General features: G+C 44.0%; 1 protein-coding gene across 1 annotated transcript; it reads right to left on the bottom strand.

Annotated features, from left to right (window-relative positions):
* Nucleotides 1-1,574: 1,574 nt before the first annotated feature.
* Nucleotides 1,575-14,662, bottom strand: LOC143973508 (uncharacterized). Its single transcript, XM_077474427.1, has 5 exons — nt 14,499-14,662; nt 10,130-10,207; nt 6,965-7,054; nt 4,934-5,036; nt 1,575-3,089 (listed from the first exon to the last, which is right to left on the bottom strand). The coding sequence occupies exons 1-5, from the start codon at nt 14,636-14,638 to the stop codon at nt 2,466-2,468; spliced, it is 1,035 nt and encodes a 344-aa protein (XP_077330553.1). The 5' UTR covers nt 14,639-14,662; the 3' UTR covers nt 1,575-2,465.
* Between the last annotated feature and the right edge of the window lie 2,100 nt (nt 14,663-16,762).

The following is a 16,762-nucleotide window of genomic DNA, read 5'->3' as shown; positions in this document are numbered from 1 at the left end:
GATAAGCTGCTCTGATGGGCACTGATGAGGCTGCACTTATGTGCGCGGATGTGGCAGCACTGATGGGCACTGATGAGGCGGCACTGATGGGCACTGATAAGCTGCACTGATGAGGTAGCACTGATAGAAGTGTAACTGGAACCTTCAGGGCCCACGGTGCCCATCAGTGCCGTCTATCAGTGCTCATCACTGCTGCCTATCAGTGCCCATCAGTGCTGCCTATCAGTGCCACCTATCAGTGCTCATCAATGCCGCCTATCAGTGCCTCCTCAGCACCACTTTAGCACTAGGAGTTAGGATAAGGTTTGGGGTTAGGGATTAATATTAGGGTTCCATTTAAGGTTAGGACTAGGGGTAATATTGGGGTTAGTGCATCAGTGTAGCCTCATCAGTGTCTATCAGTGCAGCCTCATTAGCGCAGACTCATCAGTGCCAATCAATGCAGCCTCATCAGCGCACATCAGTGCAGCCTCATCAGTATCCAGTGACAAAACTACCAGGGTTGCAAAGGCCACACATGTGACCAGGCCCTGGCATTCCACCACTGTAAGGGTGCTCCACCGGGCACTGAGCTGAGATCATCTCTCTCATACAGCCCAGAGCCTGCATTGTCAGTTCCCCCTCCCTCCTCTCTCGCACGGATGGGACAGGAGAAAGCTGATCTGCTCCTTCTACTCCTGCCCCTCTCCTCCTGTGTGTACCTCCGGAAGAATGTTCAAATTCAGTTGCTTAGCTTCAAACTTCCTGCAGTGCACACAGGAGGAGAGGGGCGGTAGGAGAAGGAGCAGATCGGCTCTCTCCTCTCCCATCCATGTGAGGGAGGAGGAACTGACAGTGCAGGCTCTGGGCTGTATGAGAGAGATGCTCTCAGCTCAGTCCCCGCTGGGGCCCTCCAACAGTGGTGGAATGCCAGAGCCCAGTCCCATGTGTGACCTTTGTGACACTTGTGACACTGGTAGTTCTGCCGCTGGGCACTGATAAGCTGCACTAATAAGGCTGCACTGATGTGTGCTGATGAAGCTGCAGTCATGGGCACTGATGAGCCTGCACTAATCAGCCTAATATTAACCCCTAACCCCAACCTTAACCTCCAACCCTAATATTAACCCTTAACCCCTCACCCTAATGCTAATTCCAACCCCTAACCCTAACCTGTAACCTAACAAAAAGAACCAACCAAATAACAAATACATAAAATAGTTAAAAAATAAATAAATAAATAAATAAATAAAGGAACCTTTAAACCTAACCCCAAACCCTAGTCCTAACCCTACCCCATAACTATAATACTAACCCTTAATCCTAACACTAATTCTAACCCCTAACCCTAATATTAGCCCCTAACCTTAACCTAACACAAAATGAAATAATAAATACATAAAATAGATAAAAATAGATAAATAAATAAATAAAACAAATGAATCCTTAACCCTAACTCCAAACCTTTATCCTAACCCTAATATTATCCCCGAAACCTAATCTCAACCTTAATCCTAACCCTGATATTGACTGCTAACCCCAACCCTTATCCTTACCCCCAACATTAACCCCTAACCCTAATCCTAACCCATAACCAAAATTCTAACCTGTGAGCCTAATATTAACCCATAACCCCAACCTTAACCTCCAACCCTAATATTAACCCTTAGCCCCTCACCCTAATGCTAATTCCAACCCCTAACCCTAACCTGTAACCTAACAAAAAGAACCAACCAAATAACAAATCCATAAAATAGTTAAAAAATAAATAAATACATAAAGGAACCCTTAAACCTAACCCCAAACCCTTGTCCTAACCTCACCCCATAACTATAATACTAACCCTTAATCCTAACACTAATTCTAACCCCTAACCCTAATATTAACCCCTAACCTTAACCTAACAAAAAAACTAAATAATAAATACAACAAATAGCTAAAAATAAATAAATAAATAAATAAAACGAACCCTTAACCCTAACTCCAAACCCTAATCCTAACCCATAACCCTAATACAAAGTATGTTATTCCAGCTTCAGCACTGGAAAAGGCTCAGAAATCTGAGCAGTCCTTTATTTAGTTTCTCACAAAAAGAACAAGGTGGGGAAGTACCCCACCTAAAAGAGATTACTAAGGACCATGCAGCTTAAGATAAGGGAACTTTAACTTTTTTTGGCTAAGGTGCTGCGATGGGAATTTTTTTACCCAGTTTTTTGTATTACCATTTGTAAATTTTGTATTAAAGTTCCCTTATCTTAAGCTGCACGGTCCTTAGTAATCTCTTTTAGGTGAGGTACTTCCCCACCTTATTCTGTGATTCATTTCTTGATTACCTGGATCACACCTTGACTGGTAAGTCAGCGACTTTAAGGGACTCTGTGCTTACTCATATATTGAGCTTTTCAGCATTTATACCCTAGTAAGTTACTGAAAATCTTTTTGTTTTTTGCTTTATTTTGTTTCCCCTGGTTTTCTGCTCATTTTGTTCACTGCTTGGCATTCCTCGCCCTCTCCGTTTCCTTCATCTCCTTCTTCTTCATCTCTTCCCCTCGTTTCCTCAGTTTTTTCATCCTCTTCTCTTCTGTCTTCTTTCTGATTTCCGCTCTCTTTTTGACGTCAGCTAAGTACTTCTTGGTTTTCTTCTTGAGGTACTTCTCCTCTTTCACCCACTCCTTCTCTCGTTTCTCTTCCTTATTTCTCTGTATCTTATACTTGTTCGGCATACGTTTCATTCCCTTCATCTCTTTCTTCATTTCACACTGTAGGTCCACGGTTTCGTGGATACATTTCACCAACTCTTTTTGCTTCTCGCTCCCTGCTTCCCCACATGTGGGTAGGCCCGAACACTTCATCAGATATTTTATCTCCTTCTGTTTTTTCTTATCCTCCTTTCTCTTTCTTTCCTTGTCTTTCTTTCTCTCCTTCTCCTTCTGTTGGTCCTCCTCTTCCTTCCTCAGTCTTGCCTCTATCTCTTCCTTCTTTATTTTATTTGCCAGTGCTAACACATCACTGAGGGTTCTTGCACTCTGTTGTTGCTCCTCATGCTCATGCCATTTCCTTACGTTCTCCCACTTTTCCTTCTCCATTCTCTTCTTCTCATCTTCGTCTGTCTACACGATGACAAAAGATATATAAATAAATTAGACAAGTTGATGTCCAGGGTTTAAAGTGTAACAAAATGAATAACTCTCATATTTTTCGGTAGAGTTAAGACTTGATGTGATTGTAGCCATATTGGTGCAATTGTGACAGAGAAAATTGAGTATCACGGACAGTACTCAATTTTCTCTGGTAGAGTTAAGAAAAGGTTACATATTTTACAAAAAATGTATTGTCCTGCATGGGGAGGTTTACCCCACTACCTGTTCATTCAGTAGGTGATGAAGTGAATGGATGCCTCCCTTTGTTCCTTAACTATCACCATCTGCTACGCCTACTACGTAGACTCATCCCTTTTATCCCAAAGAAGGACAAAGCAGTGGTAGTTGGAACAGTCATTAATTCACGACTGGACTACGTAAACTCGCTTTACATAGGATTACCACAATATCAACTTGCGCGATTACAACTCATCCAAAACACGGCGGCAAGGCTGATAACAGGAAAAAAAAACCTGGGAATCAATCTCTCCTCCCCTGAGGAGCCTATATTGGCTAACCATAAAGAATCGTATAACTTTCAAGACCATCTGCCTCACCCACAAATACATGCATAGAGACGCTCCTCAATACCTAATTGAGAAAATAAATCGTTACACACCAAGTCGCAGTCTTCGATCAGCTAACAAAAACCTCCTCCTCATGCCCAAATCCCGGTACAAATCAAAGGGGGATCGGAGATTCGCTGTTCAAGGACCTCGGTTATGGAACGCTCTACCAACCAACATCCGCCTGGAAGGAAACCACCTGGCCTTTAGGAAAAAACTCAAGACTTTCCTCTTCTAGTTGTTGGACAACCAAGCTCCTCCTTGTGCCCAAATCCCAGTACAAACCAAAGGGGGATCGGAGATTCGCTGTTCAAGGACCTCGGTTATGGAACGCTCTACCAACCAACATCCGCCTGGAAGGAAACCACCTGGCCTTTAGGAAAAAACTCAAGACTTTCCTCTTCTAGCTGTTGGACAACCAAGCTCTTCCCGGCGCCTTGAGGCGATTCAGTTCGCGTTGTGCGCTATACAAATACTTCATTCATTCATTCATTCATATCTGACATCACCAGGTAAACCCCTGTCCAGTTTATTGTCAGGTTCATAATACTAATTAATTAAGTTAAAGCAGTTTGTGGTTTGATGCCAACTCTGCTCAACTCCTTCCTAGTCCATTCTCAAGAGCAGGAACGTCTATCCAAGCGCACGCCTGGCTAAGCATTTATATCTTGTGGCTACACAATGAGGGAGAGGACCAGAAGCTCTAATGGCCTATAATGGTGTTCTTTGAGAAGGTGTATTAGAACATTATTTAATAATCGGCATAAAACTGATTATGAATCAAATTCACTATAAATATTAGAGGGCCACCGGAACTGCAGATGTGACCTGACCGCCTTTAAACTTTGACTTTAAACCTCTTGAAAATTTTAAAATTTGGCATTTCTTCTGTCTTGAAGACAGTGGTTACCAGGACTAATGAAGGGGTGACTCTCACGGGCTGTGATAAAACACTTGTCAGATGATCTAACCCTTTCCCACTCTATCCAACAAAAAAAAAATTGTGTTTCCCATTATTTGGTTGAGTAAGCTGAAATAGAAATAGTCCAGGGAATTGCTGCAACGACCTATGTGAGGTCAGAAGGGAATCTGTCTCTCTTTATGAGACAAACCCTCGCCCCTTCACTTTTTTGCCTTCCCCTGGACCAAAGCGTCCACTGTTGTTGTAGATTGGACCTGATGGACGTCGTGTGCTCTATTCAGCTGCATAAACTGTAAATCTATGTAAGAAATATAAAGGTCACTTACCTTGTGGCGGCTAGGCAGATCCTTGCTATGCACTATCCGCGTGGGATAAACGCTGAAATGTTTTGCGCCAGTAGTGAACTGTACTTCCTCATCTTCTTTAATGCTGTAAGAAAAATAAAATAGATTATTTTCTAAAATGTTTTTTTAAATAGGAAACAAGAACAAGTTATATCTAAACCTGGGCTGCGGGGCCAGACCGTCAAGGTGACCTTTTAACCACTTCAGCCCCGGAAGATTTGGCTGCTGAATGACCAGGCCATTTTTTGCGAGTTGGCACTGCGTCGCTTTAACTGACAATTGCACGGTCATGCGACGTGGCACCCTAACTAAATTGACCATGTTTTTTTCCCAGAAATAGAGCTTTCTTTCTTTCTTTTGGTGGTGTTTGATCGTCCCTGTGGCTTTTATTTTTTTGCGCTATAAACAAAAAAAGAGCGACATTTTTGAAAAAAAATACAATATTTTGTACTTTTTGCTATAATAAATATCCCCTTTTTTTTTTTAAAAAAAAGGTAATTTTTTCCCAGTTTAGGCCGATACGTATTTTACTACATATTTTTGGTAAAAAAAAAATCGCAATAAGCAAATATTGATTGGTTTGCGCAAAAGTTATAGCGTCTACAAAATAGGGGATATACTTATAGCATTTTTTTTTTAACTAGTAATGGTGCTGATCTTTATCGGGACTGCGACATTATGGCAGACACATCGGACACTTTTGATACATTTTTGGGACCTTTGCCATTTACACAGTGATCAGTGCTATAAAAATGCACTGATCACTGGCAGGGAAGGGGTTAACACCAGGGACAGATCAAGGTGTAAACTGTGTTTCCTGTGTGTGTTCTAACTGCAGGGGGAGGGGACTGACCTAGAGGAAATGACAGATAGTGGTTCCTAGCTATTAGGAACACACAATCTGTCACTCCTCACAGAACAGGGATTTGTTTACACACACACTTCCGTGTTCTGCCTCTCGTGCCCGTGATCGCTTGTGGCTGTTGGTCATTGTGACAGTCGTCCATGAGCATCGGCACCCCCGCAGCGCAGCGGGCACGCGCGCCTGCTATCCTGATCCCACGAGCCAATGTATAGCTGCGACGGTTTGCAGGATTGTGCTGACCTGCGGCAGTAAAATGACTGTGGCTGGTCAGCAAGCGGCTAATAATATCGACCAATGTATTCAGCCCCAATTTTATGTGTCTGGATCAAGAATACCCGCCACTTCTGGATATGGAGGAGCACGAGACCTGCTCTCCTGTCATGGTACTTGGGTCGTTGGCCCAATCACTGCCATATAATCAGGAAAAGTCACATCACCACTCCCCAGGTCACCAACAGCCTATTTTACAGAGGGCTTCTGGGGCTCAGGGATGCTACTCTTCATACAAGAGCATAAGCAAATTGTGAAGGAAGCCTACTCATATGACCTATCAAAGTCATATTACCGGTTCTATCAGGGAGAACATCACGGCGCATCGCAGACTCCACAATGACAAACATTTTATGAATGGGCTGTGAAATGTATCTTTTCCTATGAAAAAGCAGCCTCGAAGACTTATGCCCTGTACACACGGTCGGACTTTCCGACAGAAAATGTGCGATCGGATCATGTTGTCGGAAAATCCGATCGTGTGTGGGCTCCATCTGACTTTTTCCGTCGGAATTTCCGACACACAAAGTTCGAGAGCAGGATCTAAAATTTTCCGACAACAAAATCCGATCATTTAAATTCCGATCGCGTGTAGACAATTCCGATAGACAAAGTGCCACGCATGCTCAGAATAAATTACGAGACTAAAGCTATTGGCTACTGCCCTCTTTATAGTCCCGTCGTACGCGTTCTATGTCACCGCGTTCAGAGCGATCGGATTTTCCGACAACTTTGTGCGACCGTGTGTATGCAAGACAAGTTTGGGCCAAATTCCGCCGGAAAAAATCCGCCGGATTTTGTCGTCAGAAAGTCCGACCGCATGTACAGGGCATTAGCCCCCCTCCCCAAATCTTATCCAAAGTGAAGTTCTAACTTACGTTTGCAGCGTTGATATGAGGCGAGGCATTCCGGTTCTGTACATGCTCCTGTGATTTCTGAAATTCTCCCAAGCTTTCTCAGCAAGCATCCTGTTGACAAAGTAAACAGAGAAAAGTAAGGTCTTGGTTCTGTTTAACCTTTAACTATTTGCTGACCAGCCGCGAAAGTTTTAAGGTGGCAGAATGGCGTGGAACAACGTTATGTAATGTTGCTTCGTCCTGTGGCCGCTAGGGGCGTGGGTTCGCCCGCTGCTCGCCCCCGGAGCTGATGCGAGTGCCCGGCGGTCGCGATTACCCCCAGGCTCCCACGATCGCTGGTGACACATCAAGAACCGGGAGCTCTGTGTGTAAACACACAGTTTCCGGTTCTCTGAGGGGAGAAGAGACAGATCGTCTGTTCATACAGAGTATGAACAGCGATCTGTCATCTCCCCTAGACAGTCCCATCCCCCCTTCAGTTAAAACTTAGGGAGGGAAAACAATTAACCCCCTGATCGCCCCCTAGTGTTAACCCCTTCTCTGCCAGTGACATTTTTACAGTAATTAGTGCAGTTTTATAGCATTGATTGCTGTATAAATGACAATGGTCCCAAAAATGTGTCAAAAGTGTCCGACATAATGTCGCAGTCCCGATAAAAATGGCAGATTGCCGCCATTACTAGTAAAACAAAACAAAATAATGAAAATGCCATAAATATATCCCCTATTTGGAGATGCTATAACATTTGCACGAACCAATCAATATACCCTTATTGCGATTTTTTTTTTTACCAAAATTATGTAGAAGAATACATATCGGCCTAAACTGAGGGGAAAAAAAATTCATATATTTTTGGGGAATATTTATTATAGCAAAAAGTAAAAAATATTGTGTTTTTTTAAAAATTGTCGCTTTTTTTTGTTTATAGCGCAAAAAATAAAAACCGCAAAGGTGATCAAATATCACCAAAAGAAAGCTCTATTTGTGGGAAAGAAAGGACATCGATTTTGTTTGGTTGAAACATCGCACGGCCACGCAATTGTCGGTTAAAGCGTCGCAGTGCCGAATCGCAAAAAGTGCTCTGGTCAGGAAAGGGGGTAAAATCTTCAGGGGCTGAAGCGGTTAAAAAAAAGCATTCACACCTTATTTGTTAACACAGGAACTTTTTTTTTGCATTTGTAAAAAGTATTGCATACAATAAATAGGACCGTGCAATACATATTTAAAGGGAAATATAATAGTTATGTGTTTATTTTGTTTTACATGTTATACTTTTTTAAACTGACTTTTTTTTTACTATTTATAAAATCTTTGCATTTGTCCTATGATACAGAACTCTCAGAGCTCTATAGCTTTTATAATAAGAGAACTCAGCAGGAGCTGATTACTTTTAGACTCTCTTTCTCTCTCTGACTTAAACTTTGCTAAACAGAGCAGGTTGGAAAGGGGGGCGGGGTCACTGCTCTGACTCTTTCAATTATGTGTGCCTGAGCTAAGGGCAGATGGATTCCAGGAAGTAAATGCAACATGAATCCTTTGCGCTTACTCAAGATGGCCACAGCCAAACATGATAGGGGGGTGTTTTTCAAAATGATTTCTCTGCAAAATAAAGCATGGAGACAGAGATGGAGGGACGCGTTTTCTTTGAATATAAAAAATGAATTAAATAGTGTGGATGATTTGTGGTGCTCAGATGCAGTGTAGTTCCGATTTAAGTAAGAAAAATTGACACACCGTTATACAATCCCTTTAAAGTTCTATAAAAATACTTTTTTGTCTATAAGACCCCAGTGCTGCAGGCACCTGTTTGTTCCAGAGCTACCCCAGTGCTCTTATAAAACAATAGCTGGTCTCAGTGGTGCCTGTGGGTCTCAGCATGTTTAGCGGTAAGCCAGGCGCTTAAAACGATCAGCACCTGGGCTTCCAATCGTGCTACCGCCTGAAAATTTCCCATCGAAAGATTTACCTTCACCTCCTGGTCCTGGGATGGCTTAAAAATATTGGATTTCCTTTTACTTTCTGTACCAGAGACTAGACATGTGCACTTCTGAAAAATGTGTTTGTTTTCGTTTCATTCATTTTTTTTTTTCGGGTCATTTCTTATGATTGCAATTCGTAAATTCGAAAATACGTAAATTCAAAAATTCGAAAATTTGTAAATCCAAAAATTATTAAATTTGAAAATCCGAAAATAAGAAAGAAAATCCGAGAATTCGAAAGAACGAAGATCTGAAAATTCTAAATAAAAACTTACTAGCTAACTAATAATACCTATCTATTAAATTATAGGTATTGGAATTTCCTTTCAAATTCGGCTGTTAGTGAACATAATGAATACAAATTTATCCGAAGTTTAAGAATTATCCAAAAGAATGAATGCCGCATCTAAACAAATGGAACAGAACAAATTAATAATAAATAATACGTTTTTATTATTTTTTATTATTAATTTGTTACGTTCCATTCGTTTAGATGCGGCATTCGTTATTTCTGATATTTCGGAACTTCTGTTACATTTTTATTCGTAAGGGCCGGTTCACACTGCGGGCAATGCGAGGCGACACGACTCGCCTCGCCGCAGTGTGACAAGTCGCCCCCGTTCTGTACAATGGAACCGTTCTGAGAGGAGCGACTCGAGTCGCTCCGACTCAGAAAAAAGGTTCCTGTACTACTTCTGGGCGACCTCGGGGCGACTTGCATTGACTTCTATACAGAAGTCATCTGCAAGTTGTCGCTGAGATCGCGGCAGGTCGCGGCGAGGCAAGTCGGTGTCGCCTCGCTTAGCGTGCAGTGTGAACCGGCCCTTACGTTCACTAACAGCCAAATTTGAAAGGAAATTCCAATAGCTATAATTTAAAAGTTATTATTTTGAACTTTCAGGTTTTCGGATTTTTGAATTTACGAATTTTTGAATTTTCGAAAGTACGAATTTTCTAATTTACTAATATTCTAAAAAAGGTTATTCGTTAATTCGGATGTTTCCGAATGAAATAATTTGTCGTTAAAAAACTAATTCGGAACGAAAAAAATCGCACATGTCTACCAGAGACAGAGTACAATAGCTAAAGCTGTCTTTCCAGTGGGGACACAGACCGCAATAAGAGGTTCTAACTCTTTCACATAAATAGAAGTTTGGGCTTTTCATACTAACTAAGACTTGTTTACAAGGAAGAATGTGTACTTACCTCCTCTCCTTGGATTCCCATATCTCTTGTCTCCTTGCCCTGCATCTCCTTATCGATTCTTCGTTCTCCTCAGCTTCCCTTTCCATACAATACAAAACATATTTAAAGAGAAATATAATGCTTATGGGTTCATTTTGTTTTATATCTTTTTTTTTTAACTGGCATTACTATTACTATTTACTATTAAAGCCGGCCATAGACAGGTCAAAACTTGACCGGTTCAGCAGGAACAAGCTGAATTTTGATCCACATATGGGCAGGCTGGTTTTACTGAAGTCAATCCATCGATCGACTTCAGTACAACCAGCCTGTCAGATTTTTTTCATGCGATCACTGCCAGTGGCTATAGCCGCAAGCAGTGATCATTGTATTCTGACAGCAGAATGCAATAGAATGTGTTGATACACTGAATGTGTTGCTGGGGGAATCAACCAGTTTTCTTTCCGTTAACCGCTTGCCGCCCGCCCAACATCATATGACGTCGTCAGTGCAGCTACAGGCATCATTCAGATATCTTATTTCAGCGTCGATCATTCCCTACACCATAACGATCATTCCCTACACCATAACGACCATTCCCTACACCAGTGATGGCGAACCTTGGCACCCCAGATGTTTTGGAACTACATTTGCCATAATGCTGAACTACACTGCAGAGTGCACGAGCATCATGGGAAATGTAGTTTCAAAACATCTGGGGTGCCGAGGTTTTGCCATCACTGCCCTACACCATAAGAATGATCATAGAAGCTGTTGATCGTTCTTACAGGTGGAGGGAGGGGACCGCAATCCGGTGCTTCTACCGACTCACCCCTGCGATCGGTGAGCCGTAGAAGGGATCCGCTGGCGCCGGATGTTGACGATAGAGAGTTCCGGCAGGCCAGATGGTCCCTGGAGTTTTTATGGTCGTTTGGAGGCCGGGCGCGATGTTATGACGTCACGCACGGGCCTCTGCGCTTGAAAAAATGCCACCGCCTTAGCTGGGATCTTTTTTATTTTTTTATTTCAGGCTTCCCAGCCTAGAGGTGAGATGTGGAGACTTATTGACCCCATATGTCACTGTAAAAAGGACCTGTCATTCACTATTGGCTGCATTCACACCTGAGCGTTTTGTTGCTTGAAGCCTGAAGCTACAAAACGCTAGAGGGGAAAAAATCCATTATTCTCAATGGAGATGGTTCACATCTCCACTCCATGTCGCCTGAAGCCGAACGCCTGAAGCTCAACAAGTTCCGGACCCTTTTTTGACGCTCGAATCGGGCAGATTTGGGTGTTCTTCTTCTTTTTACATTGGTGACCTTTTGCCCTGCACAAAATCGCAGCAAAACGCCATAAAAAAACGCAGTGAAATCGCGGTAAAAACGCTGCAAAATCGCGGTAAATTCGCGCTATTTTCAGCCTGAAAACTCTACTCTCAGGCAGGGCTTGAGTCCTGCGGGAACGCGTGGGAACGGCGTCCCCGCACTTTTTTCACAGCAGGAACGCCGTTCCCTTTGCAGGACCAGAGCCGCCCGAGGCTCTAGCACAGTCTGCTAGCTGCTTTGTCTTCACAGAGCTGACATCGGAAGAGCAGCACAGTGATGCACGGAGGGCAGGGGCTGGCTCAGTTAACTGATTGGTTAATAGAACTGCTCTGCATTCTATCAACCAATCAGTTAACTGGGGCAGGTCCCGCCCTCTGTCCATCCCTTTGCTGCACTTCCGATGTCATCTGCTGTGTCCTGTGTAAGGTAAGACAGGGAAGAGGGCACTGTTATGAAGGAGGGAGGGGGAAAGTATCAGAAACAGAAAGGAATGAGGAGGGGTGATATAAAAGGGAGGCAGGGCAGGAATGTGAAGGGGGGTTCTACAAAGGGGGTGAGGACAGGAATGTAAAGGAGGTGCCATAAAGGGGCTGAGGACATGTTTAAATTTTAAAACTAGCTACTTGGTCATCTTCTGTACTATGTTGCATTCGCAGTCTGATCATCTCCTGTAGTATGTCGCATTCACAGTCTGGTCATCTCCTGTAGTCGCATTCGCAGTCTGGTCATCTCCTGTAGTATGTCGCATTCACAGTCTGGTCATCTCCTGTAGTCGCATTCGCAGTCTGGTCATCTCCTGTAGTCGCATTCGCAGTCTGGTCATCTCCTGTAGTCGCATTCGCACTCTGGTTATCTCCTGTAGTCGCATTCGCAGTCTGATCATCTCCTGTAGTCGCATTCGCAGTCTGGTCATCTCCTGTAGTCGCATTCGCAGTCTGGTCATCTCCTGTAGTCTCATTCCCGGTCTGGTCATCTCCTGTACTATGTCGCAGTCTGGTCATCTCCTGTAGTCGCATTCGCAGTCTGGTCATCTCCTGTAGTCGCATTCGCAGTCTGGTCATCTCCTGTAGTCGCATTCGCAGTCTGGTCATCTCCTGTAGTCGCATTCGCAGTCTGGTCATCTCCTGTAGTCGCATTCGCAGTCTGGTCATCTCCTGTAGTTACATTCGCAGTCTAGTCATCTCCTGTACTATGTCGCATTCGCAGTCTGGTCATCTCCTGTAGTCACATTCGCAGTCTGGTCATCTCTTGTAGCATGTCGCATTTGCAGTCACTGTATTTTATGTGAAATATATATATGCATATGAGCGTATCTTTTTTTTTTTTTTTTTGGTAGGGGAGTGGATCTTGGGTGGGAGTTCCCACACTTTTTTCCCCAGGACTTGACCCCTGCTCTCAGGTGTGAATGCAGCCTCCTTGTAATAGGAATAAAAATGATCAAAAAAATAAAAATTAAAACAGTAAAAAAAAAAAAAAAGCACCAAACTAGAAAAATAAAGTAAAAATAAAATTAAAGAGCCCCTGTCCCCACGTGCTCACTCGCAGAAGCGAACGCATAAGTAAGTCACGCCCTCATATGTAAACGGCATTAAAACCACACATGTGAGGTATTTCCGCGACCGTTAAAGCGAGCGCAATAATTCTAGCTCTAGACCTCCTCTGTAACTCAAAACATGTAAGCTATAAACAATTTTAAAGCGTCGCTTATGGGGATTTTCAAGTACCGAAGTTTGGCGCCATTCCACGAGCGTGCGCAATTTTGAAGCGTGACATGTTAGGTATCTATTTACTTGGCGTAACTTCATCTTTCACATTATACAAAAAATTGGGCTAACTTTGCTGTTTTTTTTTTTTAATGCATAAAACTGTTTTTTTTTTTCAAAATTGAAAAATTGCTGCACAAATACAGCGCGAAGTAAAAAGTTGCAACGACCGCCATTTTATTCTCTCTCTGCTAAAAAAAACACATATAATGTTTGGGGGTTCTGTGTAATTTTCCAGCAAAAAGAATATGAGTTTTACATGTAGGAGAGAAATGTCAGAATTGGCCTGGGTAGCAAGTGGTTAACCACAAAATTAGTTAATGTATGGCCTGCTTTATATCAAATCTTTGTATTTCAAATACTCAAAGGGCTCTTTCACACGGGGCGGATCCGTGCTGATCTGCCCCGTGGACATCCGCTTTCTCAGCGGGGATCGCTCCGTCGATCCCCGCTGAGCAGGAAGATGACAGGTCCGTCTCTACGTACTGCGCAGGGACCGACCTCTCAGAGCGCCGCTCTCCCCTATGGGAGAGCGGATGAAGACGGACCACGGAGTCCGTCGTCACCCGATCCGATGGCGAATGGAAAACTCCATTACACTTTTTCTTCAGAGTGGGTCGGATGTCAGCGGACATGTCACCGCTGACATCCGACACTCCATAGACCTCTATGGAGCATCCGTTCAGTAAAAAAACTGACAGGCGGACCTGAACGGATCGTCCATGTGAAAGAGCCCAAACACTTAAAACAAGGTTAAGGAAGGAAAACATCTAAACCCTTATATAATCCCTTTAAAGTTCCATACAAATTGTTTTTTTTTTTCTTGAGTCCCCTCTTTTCAGTGGAGACACAAACCACAAAAAAAGCTTGCAGAGGTTCTAATGCCCTGTACACACGGTTGGACATTCCGACAACAAAATCCGTCTGATTTTTTCAGACAGATTTTGTCCTAAACTGGTGTTGCATACACACGGTCGGACAAAGTTGTTAGAAAATCTAATCGTTCGGAACGTGATAACGTTCGTTCGTTATGACGGGACTCTTGTCCGATTGGAATTCTCTGCAAACGATCGGAAAAAGTCAGATCGGATTTTTTTGTCGGAAAATTTGAGATCCTGCCCTCAAATTTTTTCAGTCGGAAAAGTCTGATAGAGCCCACACACAATCGGATTTTCCGACAATATAATTAGATCGGACATTTTCCGTTGGAATGTCCGACCCTGCATAACTTTTTCATGTAAATTGAAGTATAGGTTTTACATACAATATAAGGTATGTTTACCAGGAAGAAAGTGCACTTACTGCCTCTCCTTGGCTCTCCTTTCCTCTTCTTCCCTCTCCTTGGCTTCACTTTCTTCTTCTTCCCTCTCCTTGGCTTCCCTTTCTTCCTCTTCATGCTGCTTGGTAATTCGTTCCTCTTGCCTCTCCTCTTTTTCATACATTTGTACTTTTATTGCCTTCGAAGTCATCCTGTTAACAAAGAAAGAAAATAGAAGTAAGATCTTGGTTCTATTCTAACCTTTAAAATCTCTTTCAAACATTTTTTGTTTACTAATGCAAAAAAAGTTCCTGTAGTAAACAAAAAAGGTTTGAAAGCGATTGCATATAACACAAGCATTGCATACAATAAGAAGTACAAAATAACACACATTTAAAGGGAAATATAATGGTTATGGATTTATTGGATTTATAAGGATCTCACAAATGCCCCCCCAGCTCTCTCATCTCTCACAAATCCCCCCCAGTTCCCTCCTCTCACAAATGCCCCCCCCAGCTCTCTCATCTCTCACTAATCCCCCCCAGCTCCCTCCTCTCACAAATGCCCCCCCAGCTCTCACCAGTCCCTCCCAGCTCCCTCCTCTCACAAATGCCCCCCCAGCTCTCACCAGTCCCTCCCAGCTCCCTCCTCTCACAAATGCCCCCCCAGCCTTCACCAGTCCCCCCAGCTCCCTCCTCGCACAAATGCCCCAACAGCCTTCACCAGTACCCCCCAGTCCCCTCCTCTCACAAATGCCCCCCAGCTCTCACCAGTCCCCCCCAGCTCCCTTCTCTCACAAATGCCCCACCCCCAGCTCTCACCAGTCCCACCCCCCCCAGCTCCCTCCTCTCAGAAATACATCATATTCCAGTGCTTTTTTTTTAACACAGTGCCGTTGACAACTCCGACTATTAGGGCTGTAGCACGGAGCCAAGGAGGGGTTTAGGAGCAATTCACTTGGCTCCATGCTACAACCCTGAGAGGAGGAGAAAGAAGATGCCTTGGAATCCTGGAAAAACAATGCCAACGGTTGCGGTGCTGGGACCCGGGGAACACACCAACAGATGCCCTGGGTGCCTGGCGCTCACTCACAAAAACAGTCACACAGAAGCCTCTACTTCTTTGTGACAAGCTAAAATGTGCACAGCTGAAAGTTTCCTTACCAAGGGAGCCGCACCGCAGAGGAGTAGAAAGCCAGAACCAAAGGCAGGGAGGCGGAGCTGGGAGGTGGCCTGAAAATGATGTCATGGGTTGTTAGGACGCCAGCAGCCCTAGCAACCCATGACTGCATTGGGGGGGGGGGGGAGCAGAGGTCTTCTGCAAGAAATCCTCACTTGGTGCTGTAAGCGGGAGCATATATTAAACCCATTGAGGATATTATACTGTGGAGCCCAGTGCTGGAACTCCAGCCAAGATCCACAGGACCCTGAGACCGACTTCAAAATGCGAGACAGTCCCGCGTAATCCAGGATGGTTGGGAGGTTTACCTGTGCTCTGTACTTAGCACTACCCAGATACAATCGGCCCTTTGAGGACAATCATACCGCTGATGAAGCCTGCTATGAAATTGAGTTTGACACCCCTGATCTAGGTGGTCGGCGGGGAAGGGGAAATGGATCCCTCTCAAATCTAGGTACCCGCTCCTCTCTCTCTTTAGGTGGGGTTCCCCTTTGATAGCCCTGTGATCTTTTCTGTGTGTTTCTGCCTCCTTGTAAGCCCTTGTACATACGGTCGGACATTCTGACAACCAAATCCGTTGGATTTTGTCCGACGGATTTTGTCCGAAACTGTTACATACACACGGTTGGACAAAGTTGTCGGAAAATCTGATTGTACATAACGTGATGACATTATTTCGTTACGACGGGACTACGTTCAGGCTAGTAGCCAATAGCTTTGGTCTAGGAATTTGATCTGAGCATGCGTGGCACTTTGTCCATCGGAGTAGGCTACACATGATCGACGTATGTCCGATCGGAGCATTTTGTCGGAAAATTTTACGGACAAGTTGGAAAACTTAGGCCGTGTACACACGGGCAGACTGTTCGCCCAACCTTGTCCGCTGAACAGTGTTTGGGCGGACAGTCCGCTCGTGTGTGGGCTTTCAGCGGACAGTTTCAGCGGACAGTTGGACGGACAAAGTCTTTCGGAAATTCCGAAAAACTGTCCGCTGAAACTGTGTTTGAGCGAACAGTCCGCCCGTGTGTGGGCCTGTCCGCTGTACTTTCGAAATGAGCGGACTGTTCCCGCTCGGAAAGTCCGCCCATTTCGAGCGCGTGTACAGGTAGGCGGGGCCCGCGAAGGAGAC

Source organism: Lithobates pipiens, unplaced genomic scaffold (genome assembly GCF_037356315.1).
Source record: "Lithobates pipiens isolate NorthernLeopardFrog02 unplaced genomic scaffold, aLitPip1_a1.2 Scaffold_83, whole genome shotgun sequence".
NCBI classification, from domain to species: domain Eukaryota; kingdom Metazoa; phylum Chordata; class Amphibia; order Anura; family Ranidae; genus Lithobates; species Lithobates pipiens.
Note: the sequence above shows the minus strand (reverse complement) of the source record. Positions and strands in the feature narration are given on the sequence as shown.

Excerpts from the sequence above, each read along its gene's own strand:
- LOC143973508 (XM_077474427.1), bottom strand. The coding sequence starts at position 14,638 with ATGTATGAAAAAGAGGAGAGGCAAGAGGAACGAATTACCAAGCAGCAT. Across the intron at positions 7,055-10,129 it reads TGGGAATCCAAGGAGAGGAG|GATGCTTGCTGAGAAAGCTT; the intron begins GTAAGTACACAT and ends CTTTGTCAACAG. Across the intron at positions 5,037-6,964 it reads CTCATATCAACGCTGCAAAC|CATTAAAGAAGATGAGGAAG; the intron begins GTAAGTTAGAAC and ends TTTTTCTTACAG.